This window comes from Opisthocomus hoazin, chromosome 11 (assembly GCF_030867145.1).
Source record: "Opisthocomus hoazin isolate bOpiHoa1 chromosome 11, bOpiHoa1.hap1, whole genome shotgun sequence".
Lineage (NCBI taxonomy): Eukaryota > Metazoa > Chordata > Aves > Opisthocomiformes > Opisthocomidae > Opisthocomus > Opisthocomus hoazin.
Window position 1 is genome coordinate 17,175,009 of NC_134424.1, and position 16,561 is coordinate 17,191,569.

Here is a 16,561-nt window from a genome sequence, read left to right on the forward strand (position 1 = left end):
CCAACTCCACATCTCTTGGTGTTTCCTCTGTAGATGGCAAATACTTCTTTCCACTCACTGAGAACCTCAGCTTTTCCAGGAAGAGAGTCTCATCGTGGCTCTCTGAAACCTAGCACACTGTCCTCCAGTTGGCATATTCTTTAAACTGCAGAAGTATGTCTAGAGGCTGATGTGCTCAGCAGTTTAAATATTAACAGGACACGTGAGAGCTGGGGGTTGCAATACAGAAGTGGTAAACATTCAGTTTAGTTGCTAAACATAGACCCACTCACTCTAGTGAGAAGTTCAGGGCTCTCTGAATTGGGCTTGAAGTCAAAGGTTAGCTGTAATTTCATGCAAGAATGACCCACCTGAATTCTGGGTGGGTCTGATGCTGTATGACAGTTTTGCTGCCTAACGTGGCAGAGACCACAGCCCTGGCCGGGCTGGCAACGCAGGGCTCTGTCGTTGTGATAGAGATGGCAGACTCTGGGGCTTCTGCTCTCTTCCTGATTCATGGCCATACAGATAACCCCAGGGAAGGACTTGCTGAGAATGACTACATAATGTCTTGGTTGCAGGCTGGGAAGTGGTATTTGAAAGAGGCTAGCTCCATGCTTTTTTCGCCCAGAGTTATGGCAGTCTTAATAAAGAAGCTGGTTAGTTTGGCATCATTCATCTTGAATAAAATGCTATTGCATTTTATGCCATTTTCCTGCTTATATCTGTATCTAGAAAACCGAGGGCTGGACGAGGCCTCCGCCTGCCCTCCGGCGGTCATCGGGAGGAAAGCAGGAGCCACGCTTCCTTTTCTTTTGACATTTGTTCTACTGCTGCAGGTGTGAATGTCTCACCAGTGGGCCACTGGTTCCTCTGGGTGTTGGTGTTGTGTAGTGGCACCCCGGGGCTGAGGACCTGGCAGGTGAAGTAGCCATCCATGGCCACCACAGATGCTGCTGCTCTGTCATCTAGCAGGTGGGTCGGTTTTGGTTTTGGGTGGTGAAAACCTTCAATAAAAGCAAATGTTCCTGTTTCCTGCTTTTGCAAGTGGGAGTGCAACCACAAGATGTTTCTGGATTCGTATTTCTCTAAAATGGGTTGTACAAGGCTTCTTTAGCACCTCGCACATATTTAGCATCTTTTCTGTGTTCTGATTTATTTCCGTGCAGAGAAAGAGAAGCTAATAGTCAAATGCTGAAGAATTTAATGAGGAACAGATTAAGTGATGCTGGAAACCGCTTCAGATTTATAGATGCAATATCCATAGCTATGTGGGCAGAAAGGCCACGTCTGAGGAAGGAATGTGTCTCTTCAGACCCAGTAACTCAAAGGGCCAGGCGAAACGGAGAGCTTCTCAGGCATGCAAACACTCTTGAACCAGTAGACCATCGCCCACAGGATCCAGATGTCCCTAGAGTTGGTCTTGCTGGAGGTACTTGTGTGTGACGCTGGGAGGGTTTCAAAGCCGTCACAGAGGGGCTGGGTCACCAGTGTTGCCTTGGTTGTCCAGGGTAATCCTTTATCCCTCACGGTCAGCTCTAAGCTTCCACAGAGCGCAAGCAGTATGCGTGGGGCTGGGCCGTCCTTTGGTTTGTTTCATTTAAGTACGAACAACACCAGAGTCTCCAGTAAAATTTCCCTGCCTCCTTACATTGCAGTGTATAATCTGAAGCAATGTATATCAACAAAGCTAATATGCTTTCATACGCTAAAGACTGGCTGATGTAGTGGTGAGGGAGGGAGATACAATCTTCTAACGCTGGTGTGCACCCTCAGGCAGGGCCAGCTGTGCTGAGGGGAGCTGGCTGTCACAGCAAGGCCCGCGAGGCCCGTTCCCCTCGCTTCCAACCCGGCTTGCTTTACAGCCTGACTGGCAGGATGAGGGGGACGTGTCGCCTGAAATCGAAAATAACCCCTGAAACACACAAAGTAGGTTTAGAGAAGCGACATTGTTCTACTCTGCACAGGGTGCGAGGTGGGGGATTCCGCAAACCAAGCACACCGCTGGGAATCTTCACTGGACATTTACACCCAAGACTTGCGAAGCCCCACCTAACTAACACAGTTATTGCGCCAGTCTAACACACGTTCACTGCGCTGAGCCAGCAAAGCCCTAAGCGCCTGCACGGGGGTCTGAGAGGGTCTCCGGCGCTCCTTTGGGGACGAACGCCCCTACTCGCTGTGCCCTCCGCGGCCTCGTGTCCCCCGAGAACCCCCCAGGCCTGGTGTCCCTGCCAGCCCCTCGCTTTGCCGTGTCAGGGGGCTGGGGGCCTCGGCTGAGCGGGTCTGCGACCCCCCGGCGCTCCCCGCCTGCAGCACCGGCTGCTGTTCCAGCACTTGCTCGGCAGTTACTGACGGTCCTTAAGTTATAGCCCGATTCTTCACTGCTAGCTCGCCTTATTAGCATATAGCTAATGGACGTCGCCAAGGCAACAGACAGGTCCGCGGGTTCCGGCCCTGTAATGGCGGCTCCCCTCAGCGAACAGGCCCCGCCCACGGCCGGAAGTGCACTCGCCAGCCTCTTCCGGCGCGGCGCCGCGGCCCCCTTAAGGGCGGAACCGTTGCTACGGGGCGCGGGAAGCGCGGGAACTGAATTGTGGTGCGCGGGAGGTGTCATGGCCGCAGGCTGCAGGGTGAGGGGGACGCCGGGCCGGAGCCTGCTGCAGCTGGAGGGTTTAGTGCCGTTGGGGTTGGGCAGGGGTTTGCTGTGGCCGTGGGGTTTAGTGCCGCTGAGAGGGGGAGTGCTTGGGGGGCCACTGGGGCTGGGTTGGGGCAGCCCGGGCGTCTGGGAGGGTGCTGGAGGGGGGGCCGCGGCCTCTGGGGCCGGGTGGGGAGTTGGGGGGGGTGCCTGTGGCCCCTGGGCTCGGATGAGGCGGTGCCTGGTGGGGGGGGGAGGCAGGCCTGGAGCCGGGCCTTGGGGAAGCGTGTGGGGTTGGGCTGCGCGGGGGAAGGCCTGAGAGGCTCAGGGGTTGGGTGGGTGGTGGGGGGCAGCCCTGGGTTTAGGGGAGGCTTCGTGCTGCTAGGGCTGGGCTGTGCAGCAGCGACTTGCTGGGGCTTGGGCTGTGGGGTGGTGTCTCCAGAGGGACTGGGGGGCAGCCCTGGGTCTTGGGGTGCTACTGCAGGTGGGATTGATCTGTGTTGGTGTGTGGGGGCACCTCTAGACTTGTGGGGGGAGCTCTGGGTCTGGGGAGGGCTGGTGCTGAGTATTGGGGAGAGGGAGGTCAGCCCTGTTCTTCTGGGGCTGGGCGCTTGTTTGAGCGGGCTGGGGCTGTGGTCAAGTCCTTGGGGGGAGCAGGCTGTGGTGGGGGTTGCCAGACAGGCAGAGGCCGTGTGTGTGAGAGCGGGCATTGGGGGCTGCTCAGCCCATTCTGAAATCTGGACAATTTTCAACTGTTACAACCTCTTGTAATGGTTCAAAGTGTTTTTTGGTTTCTTTTTTTTTTTTTTTTCTTGACCTCAGGCTTTGCTTGGCCGTGGGTCAGTCTGTTTTGCTGTAGTTCTGATTCTGCCTGTCTGTTTCAACAGGTTTGTTAAGTCTTGCAAATTTGTCTCTTCTTTGTGAACAGTGGCCTCTTGGCCACACCTGGGCTGAGAAGAGCAGCTGTCAGAGCAAAGCTGAGCTTGACTGCCTGCTCAGGTCGTCGTCAACATGGCTGCTCTGTTCCAAAGTCAGCTTTGGTGTCTCTGTACCGGCAGCATGTCTTAAAAATGCACGAATAATTTGTGCTAGTCACCCAAGATCCAGGGAGGTTGTCAGCTTGGATAAGTCTGATACATGTGAAATTTGCATTTTGTGTTGCACAGAGTTCTTATCTCTACCTGGCTTTTGTGGGATGAATATGTAGGTTGATTCACTTGTTGTAAAAATAAAATTGTTTTATTGCATGAAGATGGTTCGTAATATGTAATGTCTGAACATTATTGTCTTCTAGGAAGATCCATCCCTGGAGAGACACTTCAAAGGCCACAGAGATGCTGTCACTAGTGTGGACTTCAGTCTCAATAAGAAGCAATTGGGTAAATTGTCTCTGTGTTTTGATGGCTGGATCATAAATAAAGAGCTTCTCTGTTTTTGTTAAATGGAGGGAGTAATGGAGGTACTGAGCTCTACAAGAGCAAAGAACTTGCTTTCATGATGAAGAGATTTTCGAAAAATTCAGGATGAACATTTCTTATGTGCTTTGAAAAAAGTCCCGTTGTTGAACCATAGGGATGACAGGTTGTGTGCACCCTGCTAGAGCTTTAGGGATGTCTACCATTGTTTATCACTTCCCAAACCTGGCTTTACCATGCAGTCAATTTAAGGTAAAACCTTAGTTTTTTCTCCTCTGTCTTCTATTTCTCCCCTTTAGACAGCTGCCTGTGGTTATGTCAAGGCTTGTGTCATAGCTGCTATTCAGTAATCCGCTGTGTGTGCATTGAGTGGGAACCTGGAGAGTTTCTGGCTGTTGGTGAAGTTGCTCTTCAGTCTGTGTGGTGTGGTGGACGTTGCTTTGGCTGGGAGAGATGATAGTTTGAGGCAATACACCTGGTAGGCAGTAGGCATGAGTAAATAGAAATGCAGTAGTCTATCAGGTGAGAATCCTGTTCTGGATCTTGCAACCTACACCACGCTGTGGAAGCTGCGAGGAAGTGAAAATGAATTAAACTTGTCTTGGACCCCTTCTCTCCCTGCTGCTGTTTTTATTGTTGTCTGCTATCTTTTCCTTTCCAATTTCTGCATCTTTGATTGCAAAGCAAGAGTTCACTCTGCTCTGTGTCTGTGATGCTGTTTCTGTATCCCTAAAGCTTTATCCAGTCAGTGCAGATCTCGGTTCAGCAAGGGTGCTCTGAATGTAATTTAGCATTGCTTTTCATTGGCTTTTCAGAAGTAGTATCTGGGCCTTTGCTGCCTCCATCTAGACCATGAAATAGTTGCTCTTGATATTTTTAGTAAATAAGATCAGTTAGAGGGAAAAAATTCTAAGAATGTTTCTTTTTAGGTACTGTTGGGTCAGTTGTGCACTTGACTCTTAGGAGATATTAAAGTTCTTCCACCCCCCACCCCCCAAAAAAAAATAAAACAACCAAACCTAGAGGACTCAGTCTTTTTATTTCATACATTGCTTGCCCAATCCAATAAGGAGAATAGCTATTGCCAACAAGTCACAGAATGGTAGGGATTGGAAGTGACCTCTGTGTGTCATCTAGTCCAACCCCCCTGCCGAAGCAGGTTCACCTACAGCAGGCTGCACAGGACCTTGTCCAGGCGAGTCTTGAAGTCACATATAAGCGATATCATACTGAAGTACTGGGCAGGGGAGCTTTAGACTGAAGTGGAATTTACTCTTGTGTTTGGGAAACTGGTTGCCTGGTGTTCTTGGCAGGGACTGGTATGGCTCCTGTCAGGCAGGGAGGGGAATGTAGTTTGGATGAAGTTCAGTGTCATGGAGGTGAGCTGTCAGTTGTGCTTTGAATGGATGTAGTGTGTGCACCTGAATTCTGCCTTCTACCTAAGTGACCCTTTGATCTTGCTGTGGAGGGACATCTTGAAAAAGCAGCATCTGTCCTAGAGAATGGCCACCTTCCTGCAAGTAGAGTCTCTGCCCTCTGGGGCCTCCCTCCAGCCCTTTCTCTTCCATGCCTTTGGGGCATGCATTTGCCCTCTTCCACTCCTTTCTTAGACGCCCAGGATTAAAGGTAAGTTGTGGTTGGTGGCTGGTTGTTTTTTATTCCCATGGGTGAATATAGAGGTAGGCATGAGTGGAAGAGTGGGCGTGAGTAGATGGAGGGACTCCATCTCCATCCATAGTTCCTTAAAGCCTCTCATAACTACCATCAAGTCCCGCTGACCCTTCCTACTAATAGCAAACTGAACATTACTCTAATCACATTACAAGCTTGTGTTCTTCATACACTGTTAAGAGCTGCTGTGCTGACTTTGATCAATGTTTTGCGATGAGGGAGATGTAGCTGGGTTGCCTTGAAGTCACCAGCTCACAGGGCTTCTCTGCTTGTTCTGTAGTGTGTTACTTGATATTTAACCTGCTGCAGCTGATGACTGCCTCTGCTTCCCAGTAAAAAGTGGTGAGAGAACCTTCATTTGCAGACCTTCTATGTGTTTCCTTCGAGTGTATTTACTTGGAAGAAGTTTTTCAGCTTGTGTGGCTTTTGCCTCTGTAGCTGTTGCATGACCTGGCTCTTGGAAGTAAATTGTCAATCCAAGCCAATGCATGACTGACTTTTTATTTGAATTACGAATTAAATATACAGTATGCAGTAAGTTGCTGAAGCTTCAAGGACAACGTACTTGATATTGCTGGAAGCTGTGATGGTGAACTGGGTGTGAAATTTAGTCTCACTGTAATTGGAGGAGAACTAATGCAAGTTTGGTTTTGTGTGGTTTTGCTTTTCCTTTTTATTTCAGCAAGTGGCTCAATGGATTCGTGCCTGATGATCTGGAGTATGAGGCCTCAGATGAGAGCCTATCGCTTTGTGGGCCACAAAGATGCAGTGATGTGTGTTCAGTTTTCACCTTCTGGTCACCTGGTGGCTTCAGGCTCTAGAGACAAAACAGTCCGTTTATGGGTTCCCAGTGTGTAAGTATCTGTTCCCTTCTGTCTCTCGCTTCATGTTTTTAACTATGGTTTGTGATTTCTCCTTGTTTCTTGATAGCAGTTCTCCAGCTATGGGGCTGGGATCCGTATGAGGGAAAGAAGAATGATTTTGTGACAGCTGTAATAGAGGAGAGGCAATTCGGTCTTGAAATTGCTTTGGAAACCAAATTGAGATTCTTTGCAAAGCTTAAAGTCATCATTAATGTCCTTTGCTAATATAACAAGTCACTAATGCAACTCCTCAGTGGTGAGGTGTTGGATTTTTCTTCCTCTTTCTTCCCCAGTCTGTCTCTTCCTAGCAAATAGAACCTTTGTGTCTCTGCCAGTCTTAAGCAAGATGCTGAAATGCAAGTTGAGCATTAGTGATGGAGATACCTCCAGCCTGCTCACAGAACAGGTTACTGGCTTGCATGCTTGCTGTAGTCCACAAAATGGTTAGGTGCCTTAGACCTTTATTTCTTGGTCTAAAACTATTAGCTCTGTGTTCCACTGATAGTAAGTGATGGTAGACTACTAAGATAAGACTACTGTGCATTATGTATTGACATATTTGTGAGCTTGCATGTGGTTAGCAAAAACTTAGTTTCAGTACCTTAGTCTAATTATGAAGTTTCTGTTTTTAATTGGAGAGTTTAGTTGCTTGAGCTCATTAACACTTGTCAAGTCCTTGGCGATCATTGCCTGAGACACCTCAACTTCTATTGTTTTACTCTGTGATGCATTGTTTTCAGTGATATGCTTCAGCAAGGAACACTTAATTGAAATACAACACAAACAGGAGAGCGCTGAAGAATGGCTGCTTGAAGACTTAATCTTGCTGCAAGTAATAAGAAGCTTTTTGCAGCCAAGATGCAAAAAAGCAACTGCCAGTGTTTCGTCTGCTGTCTTAGCTCGCACGCTAAACAGTGGCATTGTTTTTTCTGAATGGACAGGCATATAAAAAAGCATTGGAGGTTCCTTTGCTTGAGAGCTTGTAAATGGCTGCTATCAAAGACTAAAGGCTTGTGTTGAGAAGCAGACCTGGTGATTGTGGTGACAAATAAAAGACCATTCTCAAATCACACAAAGAACATACCCTGACTTTAAAATAAACATGTCACTTCAGGAACCTGGGAAAGCATTGCCAGTTGTATATTTTTGTTGAGTTCTTAGGGTTATGATTACCCATTGGAAGCGTGTTTTGATTCATTAAACCATAAGTAATCTCTGCCGTGGAACGGATAGGTTCTGGAAATGACTTTTTAAAATCTGTGTTAGAAGTGCTTTTAAATGTCCCAATTTATAGTAAAATGGAACTAAATTTTGCAGATTATAATTTCAATTATTTCAGTTTAGTTAGACTTTCCTGGGAGAAATTATCACAATGACATGTTAGCATATATATTATTAAAATGCACAAGGTGAATTATGATTAAAATTTAAACTTGCTGCTCATCAATCTCCTATAAAGAAGGAGACTGGCAGTGTCATTTTACCATCTCCAGAGCTGTCCTGCTAACATGGAATGCTGAAAATAAATTATAGCACAAACACGTTTCTCGGAAGCTAACATATGTTTTAAGAAAGGATTGGGATGTGTTGAGAAAACTGAACTTGTTGGGTGATTCTGTCTTGGTTGCTTAGGCGTGTGAGCGCTGTTGTCTAAACTGCACCTATGGCTGTTGTGTTGGAAAAGGGCCAGTTTGGAAAGCGAGTTGTTATTGATATGCTGTTTGTGAATACCTTGGTGCGTGGCACCTTTAGTCTGTGTTTGTTTAGTATTCTTTGTCAGTTTACCTTCTGTAAATATAACAAAAAAAAGTGTTGATGTTGAATTAGGTTTGAGACCTTCAGCTTGCCAGTATTAAAAGGGGAGGGAGAAGCTGTCCCACAGTCTGTGGGCCAGGACTTTATTTCCAAAGAATATGAAAACTTGTGGTCCCTTTCAAGGGTACTATGTTACTGAAGGAGTTAATGCTATAATGGTGTGTGGATTTCTGTATTTGGTATTTGTTTTTTATAAGCCGTGCTGGCAGAATTTTGTAATTTCATGTTTCTGTATGAGTTTTTATCAGACTTGGGGATGTTCTGTGGTTTTGGGCACAAAGAAAACTTTCCTGAGAAGTAACCTTTACTGTTCCTTGCCTTCTGGCAGATAAAAGATTAAATAAAACTAGACAGCTCTGACCTATTCTGAGGAGGGAGGGAATATTGCTGGAAGGTATGTAGTATTTTGATCTTTTGGCCTTTACAGTTTTAGTAGTTCTTAGCCTCAGTATCAAGCTTGTTAAATCCTAATGGAGAAGGGAGCAAACCACTGCGTCTTTCTGTTGTCCTCTTCTGTCTGAATGTGGAGCTCCTGGTACATGCTGGAAATGTATTTTGGACTGAGTCCCATATGCCTGTTGGATCTCTAAATCTGTTGCACTTTGGATCTGTAAATATGCCTTGCATTAATTTGCAAGAAGAATGTCTTCCATTTATTTGGAAATGGTGGGTAAAGAGGAACATCAATAACTTGTCTTTTGTCTTGCCTGACTGAGCTAATGGTAGCTTGCTCAAAGTTGTACAACATCAGGCATGCTGAATTCTGTCGTGTTATTTCTTGTGTGATGCCGCATCAGAAGCGTCCAGCTGCAGTGTGGGCTGTTACAGGACCAGTTGTGAAGTAGCTGCCTGCTTGGCTCTGCCCAGATGAGCTGTGAAAGCACTGGCCTTCCTCCTCACCTGCCTTGCAGCAAAGGGGCTGGTAACAGTACGGAATCTTGGCATCTTTCTTATTGATGTTTCCATAAATGTTGTTTTAAATTGTTGCACATATAAACAATACAAGTTTTGCCCCTTTATAGGAAACATGGGTTGTATCCTATTGGATTGGGCTCCAGTGTTGAACTGGAGCAACTGGTTTTAGCTATGTATTCTGTATAGCTCCTGAAGCATGAGTTTGCTTGAGGTTGATCGATGTTTTCTTCCTAATATAAGCACATGCAGTTCCTGTAGAAGTGGTGCTCAGCATACAGAAGCTTTGTGTTTTCAGGTACATAATGTTTTTGCTGCCCTGTTGTGTAGTTTTAAAGTGCTCTTTCCTTCTTTTATAGCAAAGGCGAATCTACTGTGTTCAAGGCTCATACGGCAACTGTAAGAAGTGTTAATTTCTCCAGCGATGGCCAGTCCTTAGTTACAGCTTCCGATGACAAAACAATCAAAGTGTGGACGGTTCACAGGCAGAAGTTTCTATTTTCACTTAGTCAACACATAAACTGGGTCCGCTGTGCCAGGTGAGTATGGCTTTCTGACAAATAGAGACAGGGATTTTTCCCTCAAAGCAGAGACTGAATATTGTGGTCTTGTGTAATGTGTTTCTATTCAGGATGATTCAAGTCTGTAGTGACTGGAATATATTGCTGCCTTGCAGAGAGATCCCTTCAGATGATAGTTGTGTACCCACTTTGTGTTTCTTCAGTGATCTTTGCGAAGCGGAGACTTTCCTGCTTAGTGATTTGTTCTGTGTTTTGCTTTTACCTGGTACAGAGACTTCTGCATCTTGAAGTTGCTAAAAGAAGCAAAATGAGCTTAGTTACTTTCAGACTTGTCATGCCTCTAGTTAAAAATGATCACCTGTACTCCTTCCAAAATGCTGGAAGTGCTGCTGTAATAAAACCATTATTTCCTAGTAACTCTCTGAGATGGTTTTCAGTTGTCCATCTCAGTTGTTCTGAGGAGTTTTTATGTGTATGTGCATATAGGATAAAGCCACAGTTTCTCTGTGGATGAAAAGTTCATTATATTTTTTGAATGTGGCGGTGGCTGGTAGTACTACAGATGCCCACAGCAGAGCTAAAAGAATGCTTTTCCAGTATGTCTGATGATGTTATCTAGTTAGGGACTCAAGTCCTGATCCTGTAAAATGTGTGCATCTGAAGAGAAATTGATCTGTCTTGTGTATGAAGTTTTGAGATAGGAGCTTAATACATTCTTCTAAGGCACTCAGATGATGAGACTTCTCTTGCTGCAGCTGTTATCTTGGGAGTAATTCTATTGTTCTGAATGCTTGTGATAAAGGTAAGAATTGTTTTGAATCAGAGTAGAGAAACAACTTGAGATCCACTGAAATTGAAGCAAGTAGGACAGGAGCTCTTAAGTCACTCAAGACTTTCCTGAGGGTTATTTCATGTTCTTGTGGAAATAGGGATAGTTTGAGGACTTACGGCTTGCTGCTTTTCCCCCTCAGCTTACAGTGATGGTATTTTCAGTCTCACTGATGCCAGGTGGACTTCTTGAAGAGTGAGATGTATTTGCCACATACCTTGACAGCTGGCCAAATCCAGCTGACCCTGTACACCTTTTATTTGGGGGCATTTCTTAATTGCTATAACTCTTATCTTAGATTCTCTCCTGATGGACGATTGATAGTGTCAGCCAGCGATGATAAAACTGTGAAACTGTGGGATAAAACCAGCAGAGAATGTATACACTCCTTCTGTGAGCATGGGGGGTAAGTACCTGGCGGTGCACGAGAACCAGCCTTCTCATGATTTCTGAAATGGGGATGTCTGGTGAACATACACCTGGATTTGTGGCTGCAGTCAGAGGTCCTTGTCCTGGCAATTATTTCTACCTCATACAAAATCATTAGCACCTATTATAAAAGCAGCCAGCAGAGGATGAGATGCAAAAAGAGCTTTCAGAATTGCTTTGACATTTTTATGACTTCTCAAGATTGGAACCTTGAGGGTTATATTTTGATAACTGTCAAATATGTCAAGCCTGAGTTTCTTCATGCTTATTTATTTTTGGAGATGTTTAAATTATTTATTTCTTCTTCTAGCTATGTTAAGCTTTTTCATTTTGCTCTGAGTTGAAGTAAATTAAAAGAGCAAAAGTGTACTACCAGATTGGTACTTGGATGTTTTTGATTCATCCTCAGATTTTTTGAATAACAAGGTTATTCCAAAAACCACTTTGTATTCAGAAAAACAGCTGTTGAATTGGGATTTCTTCATGGAGAATATCGAGCCACGGAAAAAGTTAATTTATCCAGAAACACAAAACAAGTCATTAGAGAATTGAGACTGGAATCTTCCTAATTTCTTGCTGCATTGAATTTTTAAGTACGATATGTTCTTTCCAGGTAATATGCAATGCTATTAAGACAAATTCGAACAGCATTATTTTTTCCAATGCTCTTGAGATATTTCAGTAGGTCGTTTGGACAAACTATATGCTTAAATTCTTCAGTATTTCTTACAAGAATACTCAAAGGATAACTAATTTTATCTCCAGTTTCTTGCATGGATTGGGTGAGGGAGTTACAAAATGCTCTTCACTGAAGGTTTTACTGTGCTTGTGTGTTCAAAATAAGAATTGATTGCATATGGGTCTGGAAAGAAATTTGGTCTCAGCTTTGCTACCTTCCAAGTGGCAACATACTATTTCAGGCACAAATTCAGTACGTTCCATCTTAAAATTAGTTAAGTGTAATGAAAGAAAAATGGCTGTTCAGTCTTGTACACACCACTCTAGAAACCCTGTTAATTTAATAGAAGACATATATTATGCAAACATTAAATGAATGCTTGAAAATGTTGTTGTGACAGTGGGATCCATCAGATTTCAGGAGGCTTGTATCTACAGCTCTACACCTGTGATGCAAAATGCTGAAGGTGGCACGCTTAGATACATTCCTGCAGTCTACTTGAGGTTATAAGCAAGGTCTTAAGAGAAATTCAGCAATACAAATTTTCAGGTTCTCTCCTCCTTTCCGTAATGTTCAATGCATCATGATGTTGCTTGGCTTCTTGAAAAGACCTTTTTGATCCATAGCAGGAGTTGAGTGTAAACAATTGGATTTAACTGCAATTTACAGGTTTGTGAATCACGTGGATTTTCATCCCAGTGGTACATGCATTGCTGCGGCTGGTACAGATAACACAGTGAAGGTGTGGGACGTTAGGATGAACAGACTTCTTCAACATTATCAAGGCAAGTTAAGACCCTAGAAAAGTCAGACCTTTCCACGTATTGATATGAATTGCTCTGAAGTTCAAGGACTGTTTCTCCATCCCTGCTGCTTTTCCAGAAAGGCACTGGGTTAGGACTGTCAGTGGAAGCTGCTTTTCACCAAACATTATGCTTTGCTGTGAGTTAACTGCAGAACTGATTCTTGTGTATTGGTGAGAAACACCTCTGTTCTGATTTCTCCTCCCCTGTCCACTATCAAAAAGTGAAAAAGCCCTGATGCTGAAGTTATCCTGTGCTGCAGGTGTGCACAGGTGTTCTCTGCAATGCCACTTGGCTCGTATTTGTTGTTCTTTAGGAGACGATGTGCAGTAAAAAGGATGTACATGGCCTTTGCCTCTGAGTAAGCCCATAGGAGTCAGATGCATTCCAGCAAAGCAAAAGGTTAAGTTCTTTGAGAAAATTAGGAAAAGTTAAGAAAAAAGGAAAATTAAAATCAAGCAATTGCAATTCTATACCATGACCCATGTTTATGCTTCCTTCTCCAGTATCTGTTTGGTTTTCAGCTTCTAGAATTAGCTCTGTCCTTGTTATGACTTGTCCTTGGAGTAGATAGCTTTTATATTTAGAAGTCTAAATCTTCCCCCCCTCCCCCCTTACCTTCTGTTCCTGTCAAACTGAGTAGTGCTGCTGTTTGGTAGAATGGGATAGGGTTAGGGTGCTTTCCCATCCCTTCAGGCTTATTTGAGTTTGATTGTCCTGTTTTGTGCATGTTAGTTTCTTGAGCCTAAATGTGGCTTTTCTTTACTTTGCTAATAACAATTTCTAGGGCTGCTGTAGTATTTTGTAAATCCATACATTCTCAAGCACTGTTTCCAGTACAGATAGCTTGATTAAACTTAACTTTGTTGGCTTTTCTTGAAGACTGCTTCTGACATGCTAGTGAAGCAGAGCAGAGATATGGGGCTGGAGCCTGGTGTCTTGTTCTTTCTTCCATCTGCATCAGATGCTGTCAGTTCCTGCTGTGACAGCCTCGCAGCTGAATGCCAGGCAGAAATGGCAGGGTAGTGAAGTGGTTTGATAATTGATTTCTGCAAACTTGGCAAATTAAGAGACAAAAATTGAGTTCTAAATTAAGGCTGTTGGTCCTCCTGGCTTTATGTATCTAGAATTGTTTTTTAAAGAGTTTTTGGCTATGTATCGCTTTACTCACAAGGTGATGAAAGAATTTGGAGGCTCTCAATACAAGTTTTCTAGTTTTCCTTAATATAGAAAGGCAGAGAAAGAGTAGCGATGTTTAAGGAGCAGAGTTCTTTGATTTGTCTTCCTTCACAGCAGCCTGTGAAAGATTAGACCTCTTCTGGCAGATAAGAGCAATGGGAGTTACTAATCTTGAAGCAAATGCAGATTGTCTGCAGAGAAGCTGTTGAGATTATGAAAGTCTTTTGGGTTCCATAAAGTAAATAAAAGCTCCCCAAAAAGAGGTTGCTGTGGAGTAGAAACAGTCTGCAAACTTGAGGGCTATCCTAATTCTGCTGTGTATAGATGGCTGTTTTTTTCCTCTTTGCATACAGATGGAAACACTGTTACAATCATCTAGTCTGACTATAAAGCACTGATGGTGACTCAACTGTGATTGGAACAGGGTTTTTTCTTGCGTAGAAAAAAAAATAGTATTCCTTATTTCTGGCATCAGCTTCCTGCTCCTGCACTGTGTTTTATTCCTGGCTTGTGGAGTGGTCCTCTCAAGTGTATTCTGCCTGTGTAGTCAAGTCGAGCACTCACTGAACTCTTTTTCAACTGTAAAGCTGCCTGAGCTACTTCAACTCTCATATAATGTGATTTTTTTTTTTTTATTTCTTCAGTTATTCTTACGGACTCACAAGCACTCCCAGTTCTCTGACAGTTAACAATCTAATGGAACTCAAACCTTTTCATGACTGTTGTTCCAATTAGTCAGTATTGAGCTGGTACAATTACAATGATGCATACTGAAATATGATTCTGTGTAATAAGTATTGTTAACTTGTGACCCATACCAAAACTTGGAAACACTTTTCTTAAGTCTTTTTGCTAAAATAGGTAACGTGTTTAAATACTTGAACAATGTCAGATTGTCCTTTAACCTACTTCATGAGCTTTTTAACAGTGGCAAGATCTGCAGTGTGTGTTTCCAGCCACAGTATTACTTGGCTCAAAAATAATCTCTTCCTGCTTTCCACTTGCTGCTGTTAAATTATCTGAATCTAACGTAGTTTAGGTTGGCTGCCAGGTTTATTTTTTTGTCTTGGAGTTCACCCTTACTGAATGGCATTTTAGCCTGACACCCTTGCTATCGAAGTGATCTTCTCCTGTTATGAGTGTTATTTTCAACAGATACTGTGTAGATTCTAATTGCAAATTAAGCTTTAAACTAGAAATAATCGTAAAAGCCAAAGAAACCTCAGATTGCACTGGTAGCTGTGTGCAGTCACTTCATGCACCTGTGACTGCAAACTGATGCATTTCTAACATGTTCTGGAGATGCAAGTCCTGCTCTTCCGAGGGTTTATACACAAGCCTTTTGGCTAAATTGGATTTAATTGTGTGGCTTTCCCATGCGACGCTGTGGGCTCAGTCCCACTAGAGGGCATCTCCGCCTTCCGTACGCGCCCGTGCTCCGGATTTCAAGGGAATCCATTTTCAAGATGAAGTTGCATCGAGGAGTCAATAGATAAGTAGCCCTGCTTCAGATTCTTGCGTGTTAACGTTGGGCTGTCTTCCAAAACTGATTAGTCTTTTAACGGTGTTGCTCTTGTTGCCAGAACTTGTTCAACGGTGGCGCTTGTAAAGGAAAGTTGGAAGTAGAGAGCAAACTGCAAAACCTTTTGTGTGGTTTATGTGGGGCTTTTCTAGCAATGTAAAGTATTGTCTGGTCACGCTTACTCTACAGGAGAACAGACAGGTGCTTTATGCAGTGTTTTACTTGGCGTTAACTTTTTCGTACAGCAGATCATCCCCCTACAAAGATGGCCAATGTTTATTGCCTGACATTTTTTCCTGTGCAAAGCTGTGTGGGGCACCTCTGCAAATCTATGGGAACAGCTCTAACCATTTTTTTAAATTGCTGTTTAAAAAGAGCAATTGGTACTTTTATACAGTTCAGATGGGGCTGGATGGTGGTTATCTGTTTGCTAGGAACTGTGGCTGTGTCAAGTCCATCCTAATTTTTTTCCTGACTGCTGGTTATTAAGAGGTTACATTCACCAGTTACATAAAAGTAGCATTGCCAGACTTAGGACAGTTATGTTCAGTCACTATATAGGCTGGCATGACTCAATTTTGTGATTAACCCCCCAGTAGAAGGCCCTTAAATGGCCATTATTTTTCTGGAGCTTGGCTGGTGGAAGGGTAGATTTGTAGCAACAGGTCTGTGGGAGATGCCACCTTGTGCTGTGCTGGATTTATTGTTTACAACATGAAATAAAGTGAGGTTGCAGGATGTGTTGGCAAGTTTTTGAAGAGGTGTTGTGAATGGTCGTGTAGGAGGTATGAGCTGCTGTGGTAGAAGAGAGATGAAGTTTTCTCTGAGCTTATGAGAGCCAAGAGGTCCTTGGTGCAGTAGCTGCGACTGCTTACACAGCTATAGCCTGTGTGATTTCTTTCCATTATGAAAAGGTCTTTTAGTGAAGGTGGAAATACTTTATTCAGTGTCTGGAACTTGAAGGGTATATCATTAACTTTGTTTCTGGTGTGATTCCTTTCAGACTTGCCTTAGTTGACAAAAAAATGTTTGATTTTATCTGAATGTAGACACTAATGGGGTGAGGAATAATACATAACACTCAGAACAATATTCTCAAAGGAGAAATATTTAGGAAAAACTCCATGTAGACTTTTTCTCTTTTAATACATAGTGTAATACAGAGGTGGGGAGGGTAGAGAAAGATCTAGCAGTGTGATAGAGGCAATATTCACCAGCAAGAATAACTGTTTGGAAGTTACCTGTGTTGAGTTAAGGTTTTCTTCTGGTTTTTAATAATCCATGTCAAGAGAAGTTATGTTCTCAG

General features: G+C 43.8%; 1 protein-coding gene across 6 annotated transcripts in view; it reads left to right on the plus strand.

The window, feature by feature from the left end:
- Positions 1-2,537: 2,537 nt before the first annotated feature.
- POC1A (POC1 centriolar protein A) overlaps positions 2,538-16,561 on the plus strand; it is a 58,451-nt gene continuing 44,427 nt past the window's right edge. For 5 of the 6 annotated variants that reach the window (XM_075432584.1, XM_075432581.1, XM_075432583.1 and 2 more), the window contains exons 1-6: positions 2,538-2,612; positions 3,912-3,996; positions 6,386-6,557; positions 9,653-9,832; positions 10,942-11,049; positions 12,421-12,536. In XM_075432584.1, the coding sequence (XP_075288699.1) occupies positions 2,595-2,612; positions 3,912-3,996; positions 6,386-6,557; positions 9,653-9,832; positions 10,942-11,049; positions 12,421-12,536 (679 nt within the window). In that variant the 5' untranslated portion in view covers positions 2,538-2,594. Of the gene's footprint in view, positions 2,613-3,475; positions 3,505-3,911; positions 3,997-6,385; positions 6,558-9,652; positions 9,833-10,941; positions 11,050-12,420; positions 12,537-16,561 lie in introns of those variants that run through there. The other variant, XM_075432586.1, reaches the window with a different exon arrangement.